The sequence below is a fragment of the Strigops habroptila genome, chromosome 2 (genome assembly GCF_004027225.2).
Source record: "Strigops habroptila isolate Jane chromosome 2, bStrHab1.2.pri, whole genome shotgun sequence".
Classification (NCBI taxonomy): domain Eukaryota; kingdom Metazoa; phylum Chordata; class Aves; order Psittaciformes; family Psittacidae; genus Strigops; species Strigops habroptila.
The window spans coordinates 55,183,557-55,207,286 of NC_044278.2; the positions used below are offsets into that span (position 1 = coordinate 55,183,557).

The 23,730-nt window shown below is 38.6% G+C and overlaps 2 protein-coding genes across 9 annotated transcripts in view; one reads left to right on the forward strand and one right to left on the reverse strand.

Moving 5' to 3' along the window:
• Positions 1-23,730, forward strand: part of CYFIP1 (cytoplasmic FMR1 interacting protein 1) — an 82,246-nt gene that overhangs the window by 36,739 nt on the left and 21,777 nt on the right. For all 6 annotated transcript variants that reach the window (XM_030477505.1, XM_030477504.1, XM_030477506.1 and 3 more), the window contains 7 exons: positions 1,183-1,339; positions 1,870-1,966; positions 2,311-2,387; positions 2,482-2,590; positions 3,158-3,277; positions 6,255-6,454; positions 13,756-13,843. In XM_030477505.1, the coding sequence (XP_030333365.1) occupies positions 1,183-1,339; positions 1,870-1,966; positions 2,311-2,387; positions 2,482-2,590; positions 3,158-3,277; positions 6,255-6,454; positions 13,756-13,843 (848 nt within the window). The remainder of the gene's footprint in view (positions 1-1,182; positions 1,340-1,869; positions 1,967-2,310; positions 2,388-2,481; positions 2,591-3,157; positions 3,278-6,254; positions 6,455-13,755; positions 13,844-23,730) is intronic.
• Positions 18,570-22,990, reverse strand: LOC115604414 (fibronectin type III domain-containing protein 9-like). 3 transcript variants are annotated; one of them, XM_030477518.1, is made up of 2 exons: positions 22,499-22,990; positions 18,570-20,442 (listed from the first exon to the last, which is right to left on the reverse strand). In XM_030477518.1, the coding sequence occupies exon 2, from the start codon at positions 20,395-20,397 to the stop codon at positions 19,726-19,728; it is 672 nt and encodes a 223-aa protein (XP_030333378.1). In that variant the 5' UTR covers positions 20,398-20,442; positions 22,499-22,990; the 3' UTR covers positions 18,570-19,725. The 3 variants fall into 3 exon arrangements, with proteins under 3 accessions (XP_030333378.1, XP_030333377.1, XP_030333376.1); XM_030477517.1 differs by having other exon boundaries at positions 18,570-20,800; positions 22,499-22,989; XM_030477516.1 differs by having other exon boundaries at positions 18,570-20,530; positions 22,499-22,975.

Consider the following 23,730-nt stretch of genomic DNA (forward strand, 5'->3'; position numbering starts at 1 on the left):
ACCTCTAACACGACCTGGAAAATGTTTCCGATTGCCTAAGTCAACTTACCTTTGGTTTATTTATCAAAAGCCTTGGTCTGTCCGAACTTTTTCTGAGACCTGATATTCAGTATTGTGGTGGGGTTTTTGTTTTGACTGTTACACATATGTTTATAATGCGTCAAATTTCATATTGTTACCTCCCTTTTCTATTTTTTTATGTATGTATTTATATACAAGGGACAGATAAGACTATACACATTGAAATTTTAAAAAGGAACTAGGTTTTGTGTTTTGTTTTTTTTTTTATTTTTTAGTTATTTGTTTGAAGTACAGAGGAAACAAATTCTCTGTTGTGGTAAATTTGATGTCATTTCACTACTCTTACTATTCAGTTAATTGTAATCGGAAACATGCTGTCCTAAAGAATTCACTTACTGACATTGAATGTATCTAGTCTTTGTCATCACCATGCTGTGTTGTCTTTCATTTTTGTTTTGCTACTGGACTCCTTCACCCTCAGAGAAGGGGGAGTGTCTTAATGTCAGTCATAATGCTACTGGGGAACAGCACTATAAAAAGGTCTTCAGAAGATCTTAGTGTAAACAGTTAATTCCCATTTTGATTCTCAAGCCTTCTGCAAAAGAAGTCTTGTGCTGGCTGTTTTCTGGAGAGGTGGAAGCACACCTCCATGCCCTTGACAGTGTCCTTAGAAACTTTTTGTTTTAATCCCTCCTTCATGTGTCTGTCTGTCATTTCCTGCCCATCTAATCAACAGGAACATGTGGAGCGATTCAGTCTCCTCCAGAGGGACAGATGGTACTGGTGGATCTGGTACAATTTTGTCTCCTTTGCCTGCTGTTTCCCAAGTTCAGTGTACAGCTTTCTCAGCCCCCAGCTGAGAAAGTGAACTAGAAATCCCCCTTTACTGGTGTTCATAGTTTTTCTGTTTAACTGGTAGTCTGGTCCACTTCCACACTATTTTCTGTAACAAGGCACCACTGTGGGGGCCAACGGGGATTTCAGAACTCTGTGGAAAAGTCATGGGCTTTATGTTTTGAATTTGGTTTACGTATTTGGCCTATGTATAGCTCTAGTGACTCACACCTGCTTTTTTTGTTTCACATCGCATCATCAGAATCACAATTGTATTGTTCCTGGTGTATTTCTGGAAGTGTAATTCTTCTTTATTTATTCTAAAAGAAACCCTGCAGCAATGCTGTGATCTGTCCCAGCTGTGGTTCAGGGAATTCTTCTTAGAGCTGACCATGGGCAGAAGAATCCAGTTTCCCATTGAGATGTCCATGCCTTGGATTCTGACGGACCATATTTTGGAGACCAAAGAGGCATCAATGATGGAGTAAGACTTACTTGTGCTCCTCCACTGAATGATAATTCTTAATTATTGCCATTCCTTATTATAATGTTACTGCTTTTTAACAAGCAGTCACTGAGAAGGTGTTCTAAACATTTATAAAATTTTCTTCATATTTGCCAATTTCTAGATTCTCAAAGTTTTCTTTTTGAAGTGAATAATTGAAATATGAAACCTTTCATATAAGTATTATTGTACCAGCCAAATATGTTGTTCCCTGAGTGAGTTTTCCTTACTTACTCCTCAAAGACGTCAAATTTAATGCATAGTGGTACAAGCATAGTTCCATTTTGATGGAAAACTACATCTAGAAACCAAGTTTCAGACTGCAAACTTACCTATACAATTTCTTGAAGTAACAAAAGCTTTCTTAAAGGCGTAATTGTGATACTTTTGAATAATAATTAAAATTAAAAATGAACCACATGTAGATTGCGGTATTGACTGGCTTACAACATCTTGACTGCACCATCATAATTTCTAAAGACATGTAACTAATTTTTTTTTTCATTCAGGTATGTTCTGTATTCTTTGGACCTTTATAATGACAGTGCTCATTATGCACTTACTAAATTTAAGAAGCAGTTCCTCTATGATGAGATTGAGGCAGAGGTAAAGTAACCTTACCTATGGGAGAAAACTAGTCTGTAACTGAATGTGAAAATGATGCTAAAAGGCAAGACTATTATAAGAGAATCAGAACAGCTGGAGATAATAAACAAACTGAGAAGACCAGAAGATGGGTGACGGGTTGGGTGACATGTTGTGAGGAAACCTGTAGACTTGTGCAAAATGCATCACATTAATGCTGAAAACTGAATGTCATGTTCTCTTATACTGGGAAATTTGGATGTGTTAAGTTTCTTAATTATGTTTGATAAACAGTGGGAGGTCTTGGAGAAGCTCCCCTCTTTTAATTTCAAGTATCTCTAAACACACTTTTTCCCCCCCCCAAGGTAAACCTGTGTTTTGACCAATTTGTCTACAAGCTGGCAGACCAAATATTTGCATACTACAAGGCAATGGCTGGCAGGTAGCTATTCCAGTAATGAGAATGTTTATTTATGGATTTCTGCTCTTGCTTTTCTGTCTAATATACTTTAAGCATTTTCTTCATGTCTTAATAGCCTGCTTCTGGATAAACGATTACGTTCAGAATGCAAGAATCAGGGAGCAACCATTCAGTTGCTACAGTCCAACCGCTACGAGACACTGCTGAAACAGAGACATGTCCAAGTGAGTTAACTCCTACTCTGTATTCGAGTCGCTTGGCAATTTTCAAGTGATGTTGATTTATGTAGGTATATAAAGCTCTCTTTCTGTGCTTTATGTTCCATCATCCAAGTGGTGTAACTGACATTTGAGATCAGCTTTTTTGTCATATGAAGGAGTAAATTAAGAAAAAAAAAAAAGATCGTGTTTAATGCCAATGTCTGTTGCAGTTAAGCAAACACAAGCCAAATAGGAATGTCATATGTGGTAGCGTTGTCTTCCTAGTAATGTCTTTCAGCAGTTTTCAATATGTTGTCAGCATAATGTCATGGAAGCACAAAATGCTGATATAAATACTTAGACGTAAATGCAACATGTGATTTTGCTTCTTTCTGTGAGAATTGGATGTAAATTTTAGTACCTCATTTGTTCATGAATTTATAACATTTGTCCATCTGCTTTCTTTCTGTGTGTTTGGAATGCAAGTTTACCATGTGAGAGTCTGTTAATCTGTGGAGTCTCATAGTCCTTGTACAGCTTGTCTCATGATTTAATTTTCAGTTCAAAACTTCATAGCATATTTTTCTTTAGCTTCTTGGTAGGTCAATAGACCTGAACCGACTGATCACACAGCGAATTTCAGCAGCCATGTACAGGTCGATGGAACTGGCAATTGGACGATTTGAAAGTGAGGATTTGACTTCCATTGTGGTGAGTGTTGTGTTGCAGTTTTGCTAGAGCACTGACACTGCATTTGGGATCTAGATGCTAGTTTTGTTTTGGTTTAATTTAATTTTTATTTATTGCATTGAGAATGATAGGCATCTAGCCTTTTTTGATTCCTTATTATAAATTTGTCTTTGTTTTTTAATGTCAGAAGCAAAAAAATTTTCTGTGGCTATCTTGTCTGGTTTACTAAGTCTAAATTGACAAAACCTCTTACTAGAGAAACAGCTTAGTCTTGTAGAATGCGTTCCTTTAGTCACCTCCATCTACATCATAAATTATACTGGAAAATCCTCTGTTGCCATTGTAGTATATTATGGACTTTATTAATTCTAATGTGCTATGATTTTTTTTCTCCCCATGCCTTAGTCTGCATCTCCATTCAAACAGTGCTTTGGCCTGACTCGATGCAGTGCTCTGGAGTATGCTGCCATACATGGGGCTGTGCAAGTCCCAGTTCTGTTGAGACTGAAAATCTTGTTCTTGCCCAGAAAAATAAACAAAACAAAACCAAAACCTGCTGCAACCAAGTGCCTTGGGAGTAAGGTGTAAACAACACCTGTAAAGAAGGCATAGAATCATAGAATCAACGAGGTTGGAAAGGACCTTTAAGATCATCAAGTCCAACCTTTACCCCAGGACTGCCAAGTCCACCATTAAACCATGTCACTAAAGTACTCATCTCCACAGTTTTTGAACACTTCTAGGAGCGGTGATTCCACCACTGCCCTGGGCAGCCTGTGCCAATGCCTGAGCACCCTTTCAGTGCAGAAATTTTTTCCTAGTATCCAGTCTAAACCTCTTCTGGCACAGCTTGAGGCTGTTTCCTCTTGTTGTATTGCTTGTTACTTGGGAGAAGAGATCAGCCACCTCTGCTCTGCATCCTCCTTTCAGGTAGTTGTAGAGTGATAAGGACCCCGCTGAGCCTTCTCTTCTCCAGACTAAACCCCAGTTCCCTCAGCTGCTCCTCAGAAGACTTATGCTCTAGGCCCTTCACCAGCTTCATTGCCCTTCTCTGGACCTGCAACTCCATGTCTTCCCTGTAGTAAGGGGCCCAGAACTGAACACAGGATTCGAGGTGCAGCCTCACCAGTGCTGAGGATAGGGGGATTGTTATATTATTATATACTAGGAGCTATGAGGAAACAAAGGAAAACAAGGAAAATGAGCATTCTTGTGATTTAAATCTTTGTAAATGACCACTTCTGCCTATGCTTATAGAGAAATTGGAGGCCAAAACAAACCAGCTTTGTGCTTGGTAGAATCAAAATGAGTTTATTTACGCAGGCAGCTTGGTTTTGTAGCGTGACAAAAATAGGGTTTTTGTGGAAGAACAAGATCTGACTTGCGCCTGTGGAAGAAGAGCATCTGTGCAATATTGAGGTGTCTTTTTAATTTAGTTTCCTGATTACAGTGCTAAAAAAAAGTATTTATTTCCAGACGGCATGAATTGGACAAGTAAATATGCAGTCAACAAGAAAAATATCAGACATGTTCAGTTCTGCTGGAACGAAAAATAAATTAAAGTTATGCAAGAAAGTTTACCATTGGTCTTTCTGTAATGTGTTTTTTGAGAGTGAGATTTTTGTCATGCAGTTAACTACCTTGATTTAATTTCAATCTTTACTGAAGATAAATCAAATACTGAGCCTCTTAACTTTCCAGCGCCTGGTGTTATAACCTTTGAATTACTGAAATGCAGTCTTTCTTTGTTATGTGCAGGCTTTTCTTAGTAGCTAGGTGAACAGAAATTGTTGGTGACATGTTTCTTGGGTCACAGGTTCTCACTCTTTTTTGTGTTAGAAAGTGGCAGGGCTAAGGGGTCGTCCCTCCATTGTGCTCCTTTTTTATTTTCCCCTCCTTTTTTTCTAATGCAAAATAATTTTGCTGAAATCTGCTTAGTTTCCTAAGTGAGAAACTGATGCTAAGAGCTTAACTAACCAATAATTTCTGCTATTTTCAAGCTAAATAAATTAAATGAAGGTAGTTAAAAGACTGAGCTATTTTTTTCCCTCAGATTGAATACTGTAAAACCAATCATAATGGTTCTTTTTCTTTCTCCTTAAAGTAGCTGTTATTTACAGGTTTGAAAATCCTTTGAAACATGGAGCAGTTAAGTCTGACAGCACTGTATAGGAAGATGGCCAGTAGTTTGATGCACAGCTGAACAAAGCCGCTGGACATTCCTTCACTAAGTCATTGCACAACAATCTTTAAAAGCAGTGCTTGGATTTTTTTGGATTTTTTTTTTGTGTTTGGTGTTTTCAGTGTCTGATGTCAGAGATGGACTTATTTTATTAATTTTATTTTTATTTTAAATTTTAAGTGCCAGAAACCATACTAGGAGTTTCTTGTCGAGAAGAGAAACATTATGAAAGGCAGTGCGCATATATAGTTGTGTAGTCTGCAGCTAGTGATTTTGTGGATACCTTCACAACATTTGTAAATATCTGGTCTGGTCTTCCATTGCATCTTAGTACATTCTTCACTAGAGGAAACCATGAGATTGATTTATGGTAAATGTGTTGTTATTTCTACCAGTACTACAAAAGTTAGTTAACCAGTTGCAGAAATGGTGGTGTGATATCTTGTAAAGTAGGAAATGCAGATGATAGATACTTCTTGGCCCATGTCTGACCCTATTTTGAATGTTGGAGTTTTATCTTCTGCTTAGAGATAGAAGAGTTGGCACAGATCTGTGTTTGAGACCCATCTGCAGGGTGGACCAATTTTAATGAATACCCTTAAGGTCTCAGAGTGGTTTGGTGGGAGATAGTTATGAAATTATCCCAAGAGCAGTTTCTTTCCAGCTTTTATCAAAGTGAGAGACTGGGAGGAGAGTCAGTTTTCATTTTGACTTATTTCTAGTCTTCTATTTAGTCAAGATTATTTATGTACTTTATTGAGTTTCTCCACTTTATTAAATGCACTGCTGACTCTCTTTCCTCTTGTTTTCTTGTAGGAGCTGGATGGCTTGATAGAGATAAACAAAATGACTCACAAGCTTCTGAGTAGATATATGACCTTGGACAGCTTTGATGCCATGTTCAGAGAAGCCAATCACAATGTGTCAGCCCCTTATGGAAGAATCACTCTTCATGTCTTTTGGGAACTCAATTATGATTTCCTTCCAAACTACTGCTACAACGGATCCACTAACAGGTTAGCATGGCAGCCTTTTGTCCGCAGCAGTTCCTCTACCACCCTCCTGCAACTTCTTTTCTAGCAGATGCTAACAAGTCCATCTTCTTTCATTTAGTGTATTTTCTGCCTCTAATGCTTTACTTGAAGTAAAGCTGCATGAGTCATTTTACTGAGTACTGTCAAATGTATGAAAGCCTGTTATTTGTCCACAAAAGAAGTCAAACGTAACCACAGCATCCAAATTGTGGCATTTTAATGACTTAGCTATGATGCTGAAAAATAAAGTGTGTCCAAAAATACTGCAAAGTGCGTACTAGGAAGGTATTTTGGTAAAAAGGATCCACAACTGTGAGACAATGGAAATAAATTTATATTCCTGATTCTGCATTGATGTGAAGGAAAGGATTGTCTACTGGAGAAGGGAAGTTCAGTGTTCACTGCAACTACAGTTGGAGCCTTTAAGGAGAGTGAGTAACAGAAGTAGAAAGAGGCAGGTGGGATCTAAAGTTTGAATGAGTGGAAGGCGCAGTGCTTGAGACTTTGCATTTCTGGGCTTCCTGCTTCTGTGCTGTTTTTAGGATTTATGTTGCTTTTAGCCTTTAGTCAAGTTTTGGTTAAAGCACTGTGAAGTGACAGTAAAGTGATATTGAATATTGAGCTGTAGGAAGAGGAGGAAGCCTGTTCTCATCTTTCACTGTCTCCTTGGAGAGCTTTCCCTGTCTAACATGTTCTGTGATGGTTATGTTGTATTTTAGATCCAAGATTCTGTCTGCAAAGAAAAAAAAGGAGTCTTTTTTGTGGTTAAGTTTTATCCAAGAAACTTCTGTTACATGAATCTGTTTGCATAGGAAAGTTGAATGTATTTCTGAGGAAGCTACTGTGCAGTTGATATATCTGGAGATCAACACTGGAATATTCAGTGTGACGTACTAAGAGTCATATAAATATAATATTAGAAAAAAATATTGACGAAATGCTGATCCTTTACCTGTCAACCTTAATGAAAGACATTCAATACTTCCTATAACAGTTCAGTCTGTGCTTATACTGGCTATGAGGACTGATCTACTGCAGACCACAGCGCTTGGTAAGGAAGCGGAGAACTCCAAAGGACACCAGCAAGATCCTGTAGGACTGTTGCTTGACTATTGGAAAAGCATACACACAAATGGAGTTAGACTGATCCTCAAGCTTATTGGGTAATTAATTCAGGATAATTAATTAAAGAGATGGTAAAGAGAGACAGATCTTAGGCAGTATGCATGCCATGTGTCCAATTTCATCACAGAATTGCTTTGATTTCAGTCAAAAACAGCAGCGTGGAATTGATGTGTATTGCACATGCTGTACAGTGCCCATTGAGAAGGGAAAGGGAACAGGGAGTTTCTAGTCCTTTTACAGTTCTTAAGCGCATTCATTATGTCTATTGCTGCCTTGCTGTTTGCATGAGCTTTCTCTCTGCGTTCAACTGTACAGGTTCTTGTGTGCAAATGCAGGAGCACATAGTGAGGAGCTCTGTGAGAGCTGCTAGTTTAAATCCTGACTCTTGGTTGTTAATATCTTGCATGAAAGCTACATGTAACCAAAGGAAGAAAAGTAACAATGAAAGGCTGGAAGAAAGAGAAATAAGCATGATGAAAAGCAGAGAGGTTACTTGGTGGTGAAGGGTTGGAGGTATTGCTCCCAGGAAGTATGGAATACCTGTGGCTTGTCCTTTATTAATTTGACCACAGCCTAGGTATAAGGATACTTCTTTCAAAGTTAGTGTTTTGGTCAGATTAACTTGTATCCAGTACCTTTTGTCTCTCTTTTCTCAAGAAGGCTTGAACGTGATAATTTCAAACATCTGTAAAAGAGTTCAAGTGTTTAGGAACCCTGCAGGTTTGGTTCAAAGGCTAAGGCTATTCATGTAGAAGTATTGAAACATATTCATGTTTTGTTATTTGGGACTTAGGAGTATTTTTTTATATCTGATAATGTATTGAGATTAAAAAGTGATGCGGGTATTAAAAGATTTAGCAATTTAATAATTGCAGTTGTTGGTTTTCTGAAATTCAGTCTCATTAGTGCTGGCCAGCTGCACAGCTGGGTCTAGACTTGGGCGCAACAGCTTGTGGAGAAGGAATGGGGAGATGAGCAAGGGGACCTCTGCAGGTGGGCATTAGCAGTGAAATCCAAGGATGTTTTTCATCCACTTCTTGTCAATCACAAAAGAAAGAGAACAAACTTTCGGATAATGGCATGAGCATAAGAACTGCAGGTGAGGTCAAAGCACTCTTAGTCCAGTGTCCTGACACTGGCAGCAGCCATGCAAAGGCTGAGTGTGAAATCAAGAGAAGAGCTGTGGTGATTTTTTTTTTTCCCAGAACACATGCTGGCCTCTAGCAATGATCAGGTGTTTCCTGAACATTCAACAGAACAAAAATAGTGGGATGGTTAGTGCATTTCTGTCCCTTTACAGGTATTTTTTTCTCCCCATTGCTTTGGCCAGTCCTTTTTTTAAAGTTGTGTGAGGTTTTGAGATTCATGACTACTTGCTTTTTAAAAGAGCAAGTAGTGACAGGACAAGGGGGAATGGCTTTAAACTGAAAGAGGGTAGATTTAGATTAGATATAAGGAAGTTCTTCCTTGTGAGGGTGCTGAGGCACTGGCACAGGTTGCCCAGAGAAGCTGTGGCTGCCCCATCCCTGGCAGTGTTCAAGGCCAGGCTGGACAGGGCTTGGAGCAACCTGGTCTAGTTGGGAGGTGTCCCTGCCCATGGCAGGGGGTTGGAACTGGATGATCTTTAAGGTCCCTTCCAACCCAAACCATTCTATGATTCTGTGAGATGGAGTTAAAAGTCTGACTACTGTCTCCAGAAAGCTTTTAGCATTTTGTATCAAGAAAGCATAGGAAATCCTCAACCCAAATAAATGTCTAGGTTGTCTCATGCTTGCTCCTCCATTAGTCCTCAACACAAAACATGCTATTATGGAAGGACAAGACCAGCTTAGAATTAGTAAAGAAAATGAGGTGCTCCAGCCCTCTGATCATCTTCATGGCCCTCTTCTGGCCATGCTCCTTTTGATGCAGCCCAGGATATGGTTGGCTTTCTGGGCTGCAAGTGCACACTGCTGGGTCATGTCAAGCTTCTCATCAACCAACACACCCAAATCCTTCTCCTCAGGGCTGCTTTCAGTCCATTCTCTGCCCAGCCTGTATTTGTGCCTAGGATTGCCTCAACCCAGGTGCAGGACCTTGCACTTGGCCTTGTCGAACTTCATGAGGTTTGCGCTCACCCACCTCTCGAAAGCCTGTCAAGGTCCCTCTGGATGGCATCGCTTCCCTCCAGCATGTCGACCGCACCACACAGCTTGGTGTCATTGGCATCTCCTCTTAACATATTATCCAAATCTGTATTCTTTGCTAAAAATTCACATGTATAGCACTCTTCCAAATGCAGTATGACATATGTCTTCTGAGGATACAGATTTGTCATGGAATGAACAAAAACACCAGCTTTTTATTTTTCAGTCTTCCTGACTGCCTGCGTCTCTCCCTTTCTTTGCAAGCTCTCTGTCTCTCTCATAGTGCTTTTGAGACTAGTTTTCACAAGAGAACAGCTGTGTCTTCTTGTCTTACATATACTCTGACAGTCACGGTTCAGAAATATTTTCAGCCCTTTCAAACACTCCTGGAGCAAACCTGAAAAGCAGCCCTGGCAGTGAAAGCTACCTAGTTTCTGCTACAAATTGCCAAATGGTCTAGGGCTCATGCAAAGTAGGGGTGACTGTAGTCAACTACCTTCCCCCACCTAAAAAATACCCCGAAAAAACACCACCAAAAAAAAAGGTCTTTCTGCCAAAAGGAAAGGTGATAGCAATGAAGTGGCAGGTATCTGTTACTCTTTTATGCTGTTTGCTGCTTGTTTCCTCACACGTCAGTTTGTAGCTTCCTGTTCTCTCTATCTTGTTCAAGAAGGGTGAGTTAGATCTAGCATTCACTAAGAGAGGAGGTGTAAGGCTACCCTTAGATCTGGTAGACATGACAAACTAATTTGAGATGGCTGGAAGTTAAAATTGTTCATACCAACTAGACAAGGAAGTGCAGAAGGGGACATACTTCTCATACTTCTGTATGAGCCAGGAGGGAGGATTGTGATATCTTTTTACATCTGAGATGAAGCTCAGCAAGTTTATGAATGAGATTGCCTGTCTGATCTGGTGCCTGCAGTAGCAGTCAGCAGGCTTATTGACTGAAGTGGTCTCCTTCAGATTTCTCCTTATTTTCTAAAACAGATTATAGTAATTAGAATTATAGAATCATTTAGGTCAGTTTGTAAAGTGCTCACTGTGAACTACTTCTTGGTAGGTATCAGAAACACCAATATAAAATTATTTGATCCCTAAAATACTTTGGGGCACAAGTTGTCCTTTAGCAATCACTGTTGCAAAGCTCTGGTAAGCCAGCAAGCTTGTCATCTGTTTAATCTACTTTGACTGCTTACAACCTGCTTTGATTAAAATGGATATATTGCTGTGAGATCATCAACACTGATTAAAAATGAAAAGCACTGATTATCTTGGAACATGCCAAAACCTGCATCCAGCAGCATCCAAGGGAAAGTAAAAATTTGCCTAGCTTTAGCATTGGTATTCAAAGAGCTTCGGTCCTTCGCAGAGATGTTTCTGTTTCTTGGAGGAGGAACAGGAGGAAGCAAGCCAGCAGGATGTCAAAAAGAAATCACACACACTGAAAAACTTTGAAGAATAGCAGATGATGCTGAACTGTAAAGATTTCTATATAGCCCTTAGTTTTGAGGGAAGAATTCTCTAATATTTATCTGAATTATATATTTGGGTTAGTCATACCTCCTAGAATGGTGCACTCTCATTAGCCTGTTGTATTCTCAGTCTTAGCCATAGCCCCTTTGCAGGATAACAAGTGACTGTATCTCTTGCTCCTACTTCCTTTTCTTAACCTCTTTCTTCTTCTCTCAGCATCTTTCACCAAGAAAGCATAAAATGGATGCTTGCTTCAAGTCTTTAAGAAAGCTTTAAGACTGTTTTGCTTCTACTCTAAAATGTTAGAGATGGAGAAACCCCCAAGAACGTAGAGGAGCACTGGGGAACACACAGGAGTTACTTGTGCTTGTACAGAGCTCGTGAAACTTGGGGGCTGTGTCTCAGAAGTATTTCTCCAGTATTTGATTTCTGAGGCTGTGATTTCTTCTCAATCCAAATACAGTCTGACTCGTTTGCTCCCAGCCACTAATGACATTGTAATTCAAATATATTCATAATACCTTTTTGAAAATACTACGAATTATAATTACAGCTTCCAAAGTCATTGGATGCACCCACATCTATATTCTGAAACATTCTTTTCCTTGTAAGGGTTTTAGTGATACAGATCAGCTCTTGCCCAACACGGCTGCATGCTGAAACCCCACTTTATCTCAAATGACATAGTTTTTCTTTCATTTTAGAGGTTTTCTTAGGGTTTGAAAATTGCTGTCAGTTAAAAAATAATAGGATTTGGAGAGAAAGAAGGGGAAATATAGAGTAATCTTTAGGACTGTCATATGTTGCAGATTACTCTGAATTCCATCAAATGTTTACAGCATCTCTGGTAAACTCATTAATGAAGTATCTGTGCAGAGAGCAGATTCAAATAATCTCAAGAGGAAATGTCACTTGCTATGTAAGTGAGAGAGAAGGGGGAAAACTTGGAAACTGGGGAAATGTAAGTGTAAGGAGATTTGAATTATATATATAGTATTAAAAATAATATGCATAAATTATCCTTTTTTTTCCTTAAAGCTCTAAAAGCAAGCACTTTCTAGACTTCAGCAAGCACAAGTACTATTGGAAAGTCAGGACTAAAGTATATATGAGCAAGTAGCTGAAACTGTGGGTATACCTATATTTGAAAGGGTTAAAAAATACAAAAAACCTTGTTCTGAAGTTATAGATTCTCACAAGAATCGTTCAGATTACTCAGAAATAAAACACAGTGGAAATAATTGTAAGCAATATGGTACAATTTATACATGCTTGGGTGAAACAATTTTTGATTACCATGGCTAGTTTTGTTTTCAGCTAGAAAATGGATGTATTAAAAATGGAATTTCTATGTTCTTTCTAGAAAAAATATTAATCATTTAGTTTGATTAAATTCAAAGATATTTTAAACAAAAACAGGTCAAGATATAATTGTATCTTATGATATCATAATGTACTGCAAACTTCCTTCTCTGAAACCTTTTCCCAGATGCATTTATTTTACTCCTCTATCACTCAGAACAGCCTGACCTGATACAAACAGTTGATGTACACTTCTTAAATAGCTGTTTTTCCTTTTCCCTGTGTATATACAGCTTTGCACCATTTACCATGAAATCCTTTTTATCAAGTTAAAAAATAAAGTAACCATCCAACCCATAAACACACGCACCAGTAATTTTTCTGTTTAGTAAAGTTAAGCAGAATTGGAATTGTAGTAGATGTCAATTAACTTCTTTCTTCACCAAAACTGTAGTGCTGCAAAACGTGCATTACACAGTTAACAGGCAATATCAGGGGAGTAAGCCTGTGGGGCTTGTTCTTGAGAGGACTCATGCCCAGAAAGTTCTGCCAAAGCAGCATTCTTCAAACTCTGGGGCCCTCAGCTTGGAGTAGGCTATTTGATCCTGTCTTTTGCAGTATTCCATATCTTTCTAGTTCTCTTGTCATCCTCTTAACAAGATACAAAGGTAAAATTAAACATGATACATATTGGTACATGCTCACACTAAAGTATGATCAAACTTCTGAAGAATTAATTTTGCTACAAGGATTATACCCTTCTTCCTGACTTTTTAAAAAGGTATTAACTTAAAGTATTTCTCCTGCTGTGAGTTTCGTTGGTGGGGGGAAAAGCTCCAAAACATTAAATAGAAACGTCATGTCCTTCTTTGAAGGTGTAGTTTATTCTCAAGGGCTTAATTTTGGAAGCACAGGGAACTTCCTTAGTCTCTGAGAGAGGCTACTGCTACTTTGTTAGTTGCTTCTCTTTTTGTTTGGCTGGGCTAGAGTAGAAGTGAAAAATATTCTGGGACCCTGCACACTGCTGGAAGAACAGGGTCCCAGTAAGTGATACAGAACTGCATTATGATTTGTGTCCAGGGTTTTGGGCAATGCAGGCCCTGTGCTTCCGCAGTTTCAGCTTGGGCTGAAAGGATACTGATCTGGCTTTGATTTTATATGTAGATAAAAGCAGTATTGTACAGGGTAAGGTGTGTTAGGCACACACCTACTAACCCAAGTGTAATTAATGAATTCTTTACTTTGTTTTTACAGATTTGTTCGGACCGTGCTACCATTTTCTCAGGAGTTTCAGAGAGATAAGCAGCCTAATGCACAGCCACAGTATCTTTATGGATCAAAGGTTAGGTTTAATTCCCTCTATATTTGCAGTTTGCTAATGTTTAAAGGTATCTTATGGAAAGTTATTAAAAATGGACTTAAATACATTTGCAAGTATTTTAATTTCAACATACACGCTTTCTTCAGACTTTGCTGTGAAGCTCACCATATGTTTCAGCCAAAGTGCAAGTGATTAGTCTGATGGTTAGTCTTATCTGACATAGCTAAAAATAAGTCTTTCTCTCAACCACCTTGCACTGCACACTTGCTTATAGTGGCAAAGCAGACTCAAAGAAAAGATTAATTAGTCATCTGGTGAAGTGAGAGCAAGAGCCCATCTTGGGTGCAGCTGCTCCCTTGTTACAGTGAAGAAGAATGCGGTGGCAGAAGAAAAGGGAAAATATAGGAAAAATTGCTTCAGATGTTATGTGACTTAGAAGGAATATAGATTCTGACCATCCTAAACTAGCAGATATCAATCTGCTTAAATTATTAAAAAATAAAAAAAAAAAAAAAAAAGAAAAAACTAAAAAAGAAAAAGAAAAAAGTAGCATTTCTTTGACATCTTCAACCCACGGACCTCAAAGTTGTTGTAATGAATGCGGCCTTCTGGCCATGTCATCTCCTCTATTAGTATCATCTTTCTTGCTTTGTAGATTAGGAGTGCCTGGAAGGTTTATTCAAGATTTGAAGAGAACTGTACATGACATGCAGTCACATATTGTGTGCCTTAAGGCAATTCCCAGTACTGAGGTTGGAAAGGAGCTTATGTGGGTGACAAGTTGAGAGAGTACTTGGCCCAAGAGAATAGTCGTGGGCTTTCATAGAGTTACCCAAGGGAGGAAAGTTAGCCTGTATTCACAGGACCAATGCTATGCTCACGTGTGCAGTGTTGTATGTTGGAGGGATAGATTCGTTCTCCATGATCACTGCAGATTTATTTTCTTATGCTTCGGAATTATTACCCGAGTCTTAATGACAGTTAAAGGCATAGCACATATATCTGCATTTTTACTATCCAGTCAGAAATATTGATCTTCTTCCAACAGCAGTAAAAACCAGCAGTGGTATCTTCAGCAAATCATTTGGGAATATTTAACACGATGTCACTCTTAATTTTGCATTGTTTTCTTGAGTATCAGTGTTGCAAAATAAAAGTATGGGAAAGATGAATAAAAGTGTAAGGATCTGTCGTGGTTTAAGCTGAACCCAGGACAGGATAAATTAGAGAATTGTTGACTAAAAAAAAAAAGTTTTAAAATTATGTACTCAATTATCCTTGTAATTTATATGTGTACTGTGTCATTTTCTCATCTAGATACTTTCATTCTCTAGCTTCTACTTAAACATCAGCATAATTAGTCCTTGCGTTACTGTTATATTCTGCACATCATATCCTGGTTATACTGTGCATTCTCTGTGAAGTGATTTGCCCAGCAAGCTGGTTTTTGAGAGCTGAAGAGATAGCTCAGAAGTTACAAATTTCAATCCTAATGTATCTGATGCATTTGTAAAACTTTCATGCTTTTAAAATGGTGGAAGGTGGAAAAAGGTTCACATCTTTAATGTGGAACGTAACAGCTGATTGTCTGGTACTGTGAATAGTGTTTTCTACAATTACCCTCCAACAGGGAACAGTAAATTATAGGGAAGTGGGATTTTCTTACATTGGAGTTACAGTGTTCCTTACTATTTTAGGAGTTCACCAGATGCACTGTAAAGAGAAAAAAAACCCATTGAATTTAGCAGAGATTGCTAACTTAATTTATCTAAATGATGATACAGTGGGGTGAGTGAAAGAGGATTACCTGGGGAACCCAGTTATCAGTCAGGTTGCATTATTAAAATGAACTTAGTAATCTTTACTCTGAGGTATACATTTTCAGAAATCTGATTATTTTTCTGTATGAGCAGGAGCAATCAAGGAGGCTCTTAGATGCATTTCTGGAGCAAATTTCATAACTAGATACGCTGATATTAGCAAGTATTCTTGTCTCTCTGTAGTTTTAAATTGTTACAAGAGTGTATTTTTATTTTTGAATCTAAAGTATTCTGGAATTGAGGATATCTGAACGGAATTTTAGGAGGACATTTCTGTTGTATATAGCAAGTAACAGTAATTCTTACATGATAGAGGCTACACATTCTAGCGTGTGATGTAACTGCATGATATTATTCTATGTACTATATAGCCAGTCTTGTCACATCCTTGTTTGGGTCCTCTAACAGTTACATTGTTGAACTGCCTCCCGAATGGATAATAGTGCAGTATAGAGTAGCTATGTATTTTTATTGTATTTTTTAGTTTTCTTGAACTACTCAAGATATCCAGGTTAGTCCTTTATATTGATCATATACCTAAGGAATATGACTTTTTCTTTTCCTCATTGGACTTTGTTGGTTGGTATTGTTGGGGGTTTTTGTGTGGTTTTTTGTTTGGTTTTTTTGGGGGGAGGGGGTGTTTTGGGTTTGGTTGTTTTTGTTTTTTTTACAATACATAGTGTTTATTTAGGTCAAGAAAAAAGCACTGTAGTTTCTTGTGCATATGTACACTCAAACATGCATGTATTGGACTGTAATGGCTAAATACCTTTTGTGCAGAAGCTTTGCAGAGGCAATGTGCTTGCTTGAGAGAAATTAAAGAAATTTTTAGTTTTGATTTCAAAGTGTTCACATATTCTCAGATATCTTTGATCCTCTAAAAGGATCAAAGCAACTGGTCTATGTTTATGTGAACTGATGCTTGGCATATACAGTTGTGTCCACATTCTTTGTTGCATCTAGAATTTTCTGAGCGGTGTCTTCATCCAATTAACAAAACAGAGACTCACAGATAGAACTTGCTTCTCCTGGCTGACTTGGGAGCAGAGCTGTCAGATGGGAAGGAGCTGACCTCCAAAAGCTCATCAGCCGTTTAAGTGGGTTGGGGTTTAAGCTCATTGGGCATGGTCATTAAAATCCTTTTATTCACGTGAAGTGCGTGTAGGATTAATGAAATTAATGTTAGCAGGTTGAAATTTGGTAACATGGGCTGGATGCATAAAATAATAATATACGTATAAGAAAGAGTCTCTTCTGGGGATTTGAAACTAACTTTGCATGTTAATAATAGTACCTGGTTTTATAGAGGCTGTGTAGACCAGAATTTAAGAGCTTCCTTTCTGGCTTATACAACATTTTCCAAGGATTTTCATGTTTTTATATCTTCTGCATTTTGTAGATGCTAACTCATTTGTTTAGTGAGCAAAAACTCCTTTGGAAAATACTTCTCAATATGAATATAATGGTTTTTATCATCTGCTGGTGCACAAATTAACATCAGTTTGCACTATGTTGTATCTTGTTATGGGTTTAGTAATCACTTAGAATGTTTGCCCCTTACTAGATCACTGTTAAAACTGGACAGTGAACTACCAAAACACAGAATTGCCAGAATGAATCTGAATGAATCTGTAACAAAACTTTCTGAGCAAGAGACAAAGAATCATGTAGCTTTGAGTGTGTGATGACATGAGTACATCAAAACCAGTGCAGAAGTCAGATGACACTCCTTATGCATTGCTCATTTGCAGCGGGTGCGAGAAGGTCCATTGCTTGCGAGGTGATATAAATGTTTATCTAAGTAGCGCACAGTAAACTGTGGGTGAAATGGCTTTACATGTAGATAAGGTAAATCCCATTCCTGGGGCACTTTCAGGGTAGCTCCTTGCCTTCTTAATCTGATATGTACATGTGTCTTCATATATATGTGTTTAGGTATAAATAACAAAATTCATTAGGTGAATTGCCTCAAAACTGCTTTAAGACTGAACTGCACCTTGTTCTCAGTATGGTACATATATGTGCGTATAACATATAAATGCATGTAAATATATGTATTAGACTGCCTTAAAACCCGTATAAACAACGAGAAATGCGGAAAAGTAAACAGGATTTCAAGGGCCCAAGATGTTGGCAGAGATGAGAATATATGTCTCTTGGCTCCATCCCTATAACACTAAAATCATGTTTTCCTCTCTTTGATGAAACGCTCATCAGAGAAGTGTTAACTGTTAATTTGATTGCAAGATCATTTTAAAGCATTTTTTTCTGTCTGCCGCCCCTTTTTGGCAGTAAACCTGTAGCGTTGGCTTCTTGCTCTGACAAGTGTTCTTCAGCGTCTGTTTCATGAAACACCTTCATTTGGAACAGCAGTAAACTGTTGTCATCTGCACAGTTTATTTAAGACTGAGGTGTAAGACAAAGAAAAACATGTGTCAGCTGGAGGAAACAGGGTGTAGGGGGTGGAGAACACGTTATTGCTAACTTAACACAATGAAGATGCCTTTTGAAGTATTTTCTGAAACTAATACTCCCCCCATTCAGCACGGGTTTCTGTATTTCTGCTTCTGTCCTACTAGGATAGGTATGAAAATGCATCAAACTTATGCCAGCTCATGTCTTCCTAGCAATATGAGAGTTGATGTCTTTCACAAGTTGTGGGAAATACTGTCAAAATACAGTAGCTGAAAAGACCCACTGCTTGGTGTGACATATTTGGCAGGTGCTCTCCTGTCAAAATCATACAACCCCTTGGCTTCCAGGGTGCAGTGGGAAAGGATGGCAGCTGCCCAGCCAGCAGTTCTCCAGCCTTCACTGGTACAACCGAGCTGTGCCAGCAAGAGCTGACTTTATGCGTATGTTCGTGTCAATAGCAGTTTATAATGCCTGCAGTCACAGTGTACCTTTGTTTTGTAGACATACCATGCTATACAGCAATACTTAAGATTTATTACAGTTTTATGCAACACAAACGCACTTAAGAGATTTACAACAGGGAGACTTATACATGTAAGCCAGGTAAGACTTGTCATGTTGCGAAGTTAACAGATTTCTGTCCGAAGGGCCTTTCTTGGCACTTTGCTGTGAAGCTCAAGGCAGAGTGAGATGATCATCAGATTTTCTTGTTACAAGAATAAAATGTGTTATGGCAAGTTTTTACTTCCTTGCTACCTTCATTACATAAAATGTACTGCATGGTTGGACAGAAATTTGCAGCTGGTGAATGAGTTTCATCATTAAAAACTGAAAGGGAAGGAGGGAAGAAAGGGCCAGGACTTGGGTCTCTGAACTCCATTTCCTCTACAGAGAGCCACTCGCCTGTGAAGCAGAAGGTAGCTCATGGTGGGTGTAGAAGAGTGCAAAATACAATAGCGCAGGATATTACCTTAGTTTCATTAGAAGTGTCCTTACAGAGTTGCTATCTTGCACATGTTTTTAGGCCAAGGGGAATTTTCAGACAGAAATCCGGGTGAGTTTAGCTTACGTGCAGAGACTGACCTCATTCATCCGGGAGCTATGGAGAACACCATGGTCAGCAAAGTGTGTCGTCTGAGTGTAGCAGTTTGTAGTGTGTAGTTTGAGAAGCAGTCAGGATTGTGGGAGTAGAATTCACCCTGGCAAACTATTGCACTCAGAGTGCACATTCCAGTTACCTGTAGTGTAGTGGTCTGGGTTGCCATCTGAAAACTTCTACTCAGTTTTACTTATGCTAGTAAAAACCAAAAAAGTCTCTTGGTCACTTTTGATTCATTTTCATATTTATTTGCGGTTTTAGACTAAAGAAAAGCAACAAAAAAAAAAAAAAAAACCCCACCTTGAAATATAAATCAATTATTTGCTACATGCTTCGTTTTTAAATAATGGAGTGTGGCTGAAGTGCTCACTTCTTGGGAATCTGAACATTTGCCTCTGAGTACCTCTGGCTGCTTATAGGCTGTTGGAAATAGATGTGACACCGGAGGTACAGCCAGGAGTACTGCAGTGAGCAGTTGGAGTGCCCATTGTGAATGCTGACAATGCATGAGGTGAGTTTGAAGCAGTTGGGATGTCATATGTAGTAAAAATCTCCCTGACAAAAGGTTTCTAATTTATAGCAGAGCGCTGTCCAGTCATTGGCACTTGTTCCTGGCTTTTGGCAGTCGGCATGACAGGCTCCTTGCACACTGAAGGATTCTCTATGATTGTGGCTAGCTGGATGCCACCTGGATGCTTTTCCTCAGTGTCCTGCATCAGTTGGCTCTGCCTGCCAAGCTCCTCCAAGGCGTATGCTGTGCTTTTGGTCCACACCTTCCCGTAGTCTTGTTTGGAGGTCCCATTCGGCCCTTGCAAGCGCTCACGTCTCCTGCGGCACACGAGGTGCAGGCAGCCGTAGAGGAGGACTGCAGCGATGATGAGGAGCAGGACACTGCTGGTGAGCCAGATGCCCAGTGCCAGCTCTTTCTTGGTGTTGCTCGCAGATGCTGGGTCTCGTTCCAGTGTGTTAAAAACTCTGCACTGGTCACTGGAGGGGTTTGCAGACTGGCAGGTCACGCACACAATGTACGTTGTTAGCGGAGTTAGGTTTTCAACAACAAAGGAGGAACGACTGGTGGGCACCCTCTCTTCCTTCTGAAAGTTCTTTCTCGAGTAACTGGATAGCATGTTGTTCCAGTTAGGGTGGTACATGATGCTGTAAAAGCTGTCGGCACAGCTGGCCATTTTTGGCCAAATTACCATTGCCGTGTTTCCTGTGATGTTTTGGACGGTTATTCCCATCGGGATGTTGCTCAGGTGTTTTCTTCTCTCCCAATGCTGATCTTGCTGTGGGAAGGGAAGATGTTTGTTTTACAGGGAGGTAACGTAGAAGCTTCAGCACTGGGGATGTTGTGTGGATTGTAATTGTAGTGCTCTGTAATTTAGGAAAGGCGTTTATTAGGAAACTGCTCTTATCTTGGTACTGCTATGTAAAAGTGAGAGCTGGAAGTTCATAAAGTTTGGAGTATTTAAATCTGTGCATTTCTTTCCCAAGTGAAAGGATAAACATGCTTATAGAAATTCAACCAGAGCTGCTGCCTGTACAGGTGACCAATTTTATCTTGTCTCCATGAGACACAGTATGTTTGGCAGAATTTGCAATTGGAGAGCTACTTCCTTTCAGCTGGGTTTTTTTTTCAGATGGCTGAAAAATAAATGCAGCAGTTGTTTTTCTTTCTCATCTAAGTATCTTGCATTTTATTTTACTTGGTGTTATACATAATCTCAAAGCTTGCTTTTGTGAGCAGTGAATTTTCATATGTTAAGTGGCAAGAGAGGGGCGATGGGAATGGATATTGAGGCATAAATTCCTCTACCATCCACAAGTCTTCATTTTTGCCAGTCTTAATGAATTGGAAAATAAAGCAACATGTGCAAACATCACCACATATTATTTTGTCTCCAATATTGTTTGCTTTAGTTTCTTACTCACCAATACTCTTCATTTTTTGCCCATGAGTTAGTACACTTGTACCCACTGGCAGAGCAGAGCAGATACTGATGTAGCATCAGCATCACAATATTTAACCTTGATGCTAGTCATGCCCTTGGAAAAAAGTTAAGCTTAGTTGATGAAAAACAGCTTTCACTATACCATACCTTTTGGATGAACAGTGGCTTTTTAAAAGAATGACTAATACTCTTTTCTGTTAAGTGATTGTATGTACTTCCATAGTCTCTTTGCCCTGAACTACACTCCTCATGATAAAATTAAAATTAGAAAAGCTGACAGTATTTTGAGATTCTCAGTTTGTTACCACTGTAAATAGTGAAAAGAAAACATCTACTGCAATTTTCCAAATACATCTATGAAAGAATATATCATAACAGCCAGTGGGTGTTTTCATTTGCTTGGCATGGGTTTTTTGCTTTTACTGTTGTTGAGGAAAACTTTTGAAGAAGAGCCTACCTCAGCAATTTAATCTGATTCTCTCAGTTTAATAGTCAGTTTCTAGTGGCACTGATGTGAAAGTTTTTCCCACCATGAAAAGTTTCTTACTTTTTAAATGAAGATAAATGCCCATGTCAGTAACACTGTATTTCATTGTTTATGACTTCATAATAAAAATTAATTTCTTTCTTTTTATGATTAGGTTTAAAATGTTAAGTCTCCTGGCTAAATAACAACTGACTATTGAAAATTCTCCTCATGAAGAAACCTTGTCAGATTTGCTTATAATATATTGTGAAAATATTCTCTAATACTTTTATTGTATTTTATTCTAGATAGGAGGCTGGCAAATATATATCTATTATTTTAGTGGAATGTTGATAGTTACATTAATTGTAAGAATTCTGTGACTGTATGAAAATTGTTGCTTGAGACATTTGGATTATATTTACTGGGAAGTGGGAAGAAAAAGATGCGTGTTTATTTTCATTACAATGTGAAACCTTAGATATGACTGATCTGGGTAGATGCTGCCGTTCTAATTGTGTGGTAGGTGCACCCTTTTTGATATAGTAACAATATAAAGGAACTGAGTTTGCTATCAGATAAACTTATTAGACACATTTTGTCATCTACCCAGTTTTTTCAGATATTAAAATGGAGTACATTAGTAAGATCAGAGCTTTTACTTGCTCAGTTGTCTTCTCTTTAGCTGGTAGATCCTAGTTACTTAAAATTGTAATTTATTTTTTATAGAACACTTCCTAATACAGTCTACAAACAATAGTTTATCTTCACAGCATTTTCTAAGTAGGATGGCTGGATTTTATTTAAATAACAATAATACATTTCTACTGACACAAAACAGTTATTAGAAGACACATAATTACTCACATGTAAATGTTTGGAAAACCCATTTGATGGTTTATAGATTATAAAGTCAGTACTTACCGCCACTTCCTGACAGAAATTTCAGAACAGAATTTTCATACGGTGATGCTGCTGTGAAAATGACATAAACGCTAAGTTTTCTGCCTCCCTTTTCATATGAGTTATTTCCTGCCTGATCTCTGCTTGCCAGTTTGCTTATTCTTCCCCTCAGATTCCCTGGACTTGAATTCTCATTGCTTGGTGCTTTCAGTTTTTTTCTCTGATGCTGCTGGTGGCATGGATTCTTTGTCTCTTCCACTTAAATTCATGCAAGAGCACATCTTGTCTAAAGACGCTGTTGCCTTGCTTTTCAAAGAATGTACAGGAGAAAAAATGTCTTTTCCCCACTCTCTTCCTTGCCTTCCCTTGGACAGTGTACTGCCTGAACATCCCTGTTATATCCCCCTCGTGCGTGTACCAGTGATGCTGTGAGTGATTAATGTTAGCACTTTGATGACATCAGCAACTAGCAACTCTCTTTTTTTTTTTTTTTTCCTCCTTAAATTTCAGTAGGGGAGGGAGCAAGCACAGCTTACAAAATAATGAACTCCCTCTTTCCTTCCCTCCCTCTCCACCCCCACCCCTTTGCTAGTGGCTTCTCCCCTAAGCTTTTTCTGCTTTTGTGCATCACGGGGGGGAAGTGGTGATGGCGTGTGATGGTGTTTTCTAAATCCCTTGTCACAGTTTATAAAGCTCCGCTAATCCAGTCTTAACAGGTGGTCCATTTTAGGTACTTCCCCATGAGGGTTACATTAACAAAAGATGTAGTTTTAGATTGGCTGGCTTATTGTTATGTATTCGTGAGTTTTTAAATACTGAAATAATCTTTTCAGGGCTTGCTTTTCTATGACAAATTTCTGCTGTGTGAAGAGGAGTTCCCTCCCCTTAACCTCGTGGCAGTAAAATGCTTTAGCTGATTGAAGTAAAATTCCCCTTGCACTATAGCTGAAACAAATAGTTCGTACATACTTATTGTGGAGACCTATCTGATTGGAAACATCAAAAGTAAAAGATGAAATCTCACCTTTTGGGGGCAATTGTATAGTTGCTTGGTGTATATATACTAATATATATTATATTAGTGTGTATATATTAATATATATAATAAATATATATACATATATATATAAATGCTTAGTGTATTGGGACATTCATCTGCACATATTTTCTTAAGGTTTTACCAGTTCTGTACCCCATCAATGCCCCAGACCCTTTTTCTGCATGCAGAGATCTATGAAAGTGCACATGTTGTA

Coding starts and splice junctions, on each gene's coding strand:
- LOC115604414 (XM_030477518.1), bottom strand. CDS start 20,397: ATGGGAATAACCGTCCAAAACATCACAGGAAACACGGCAATGGTAATT.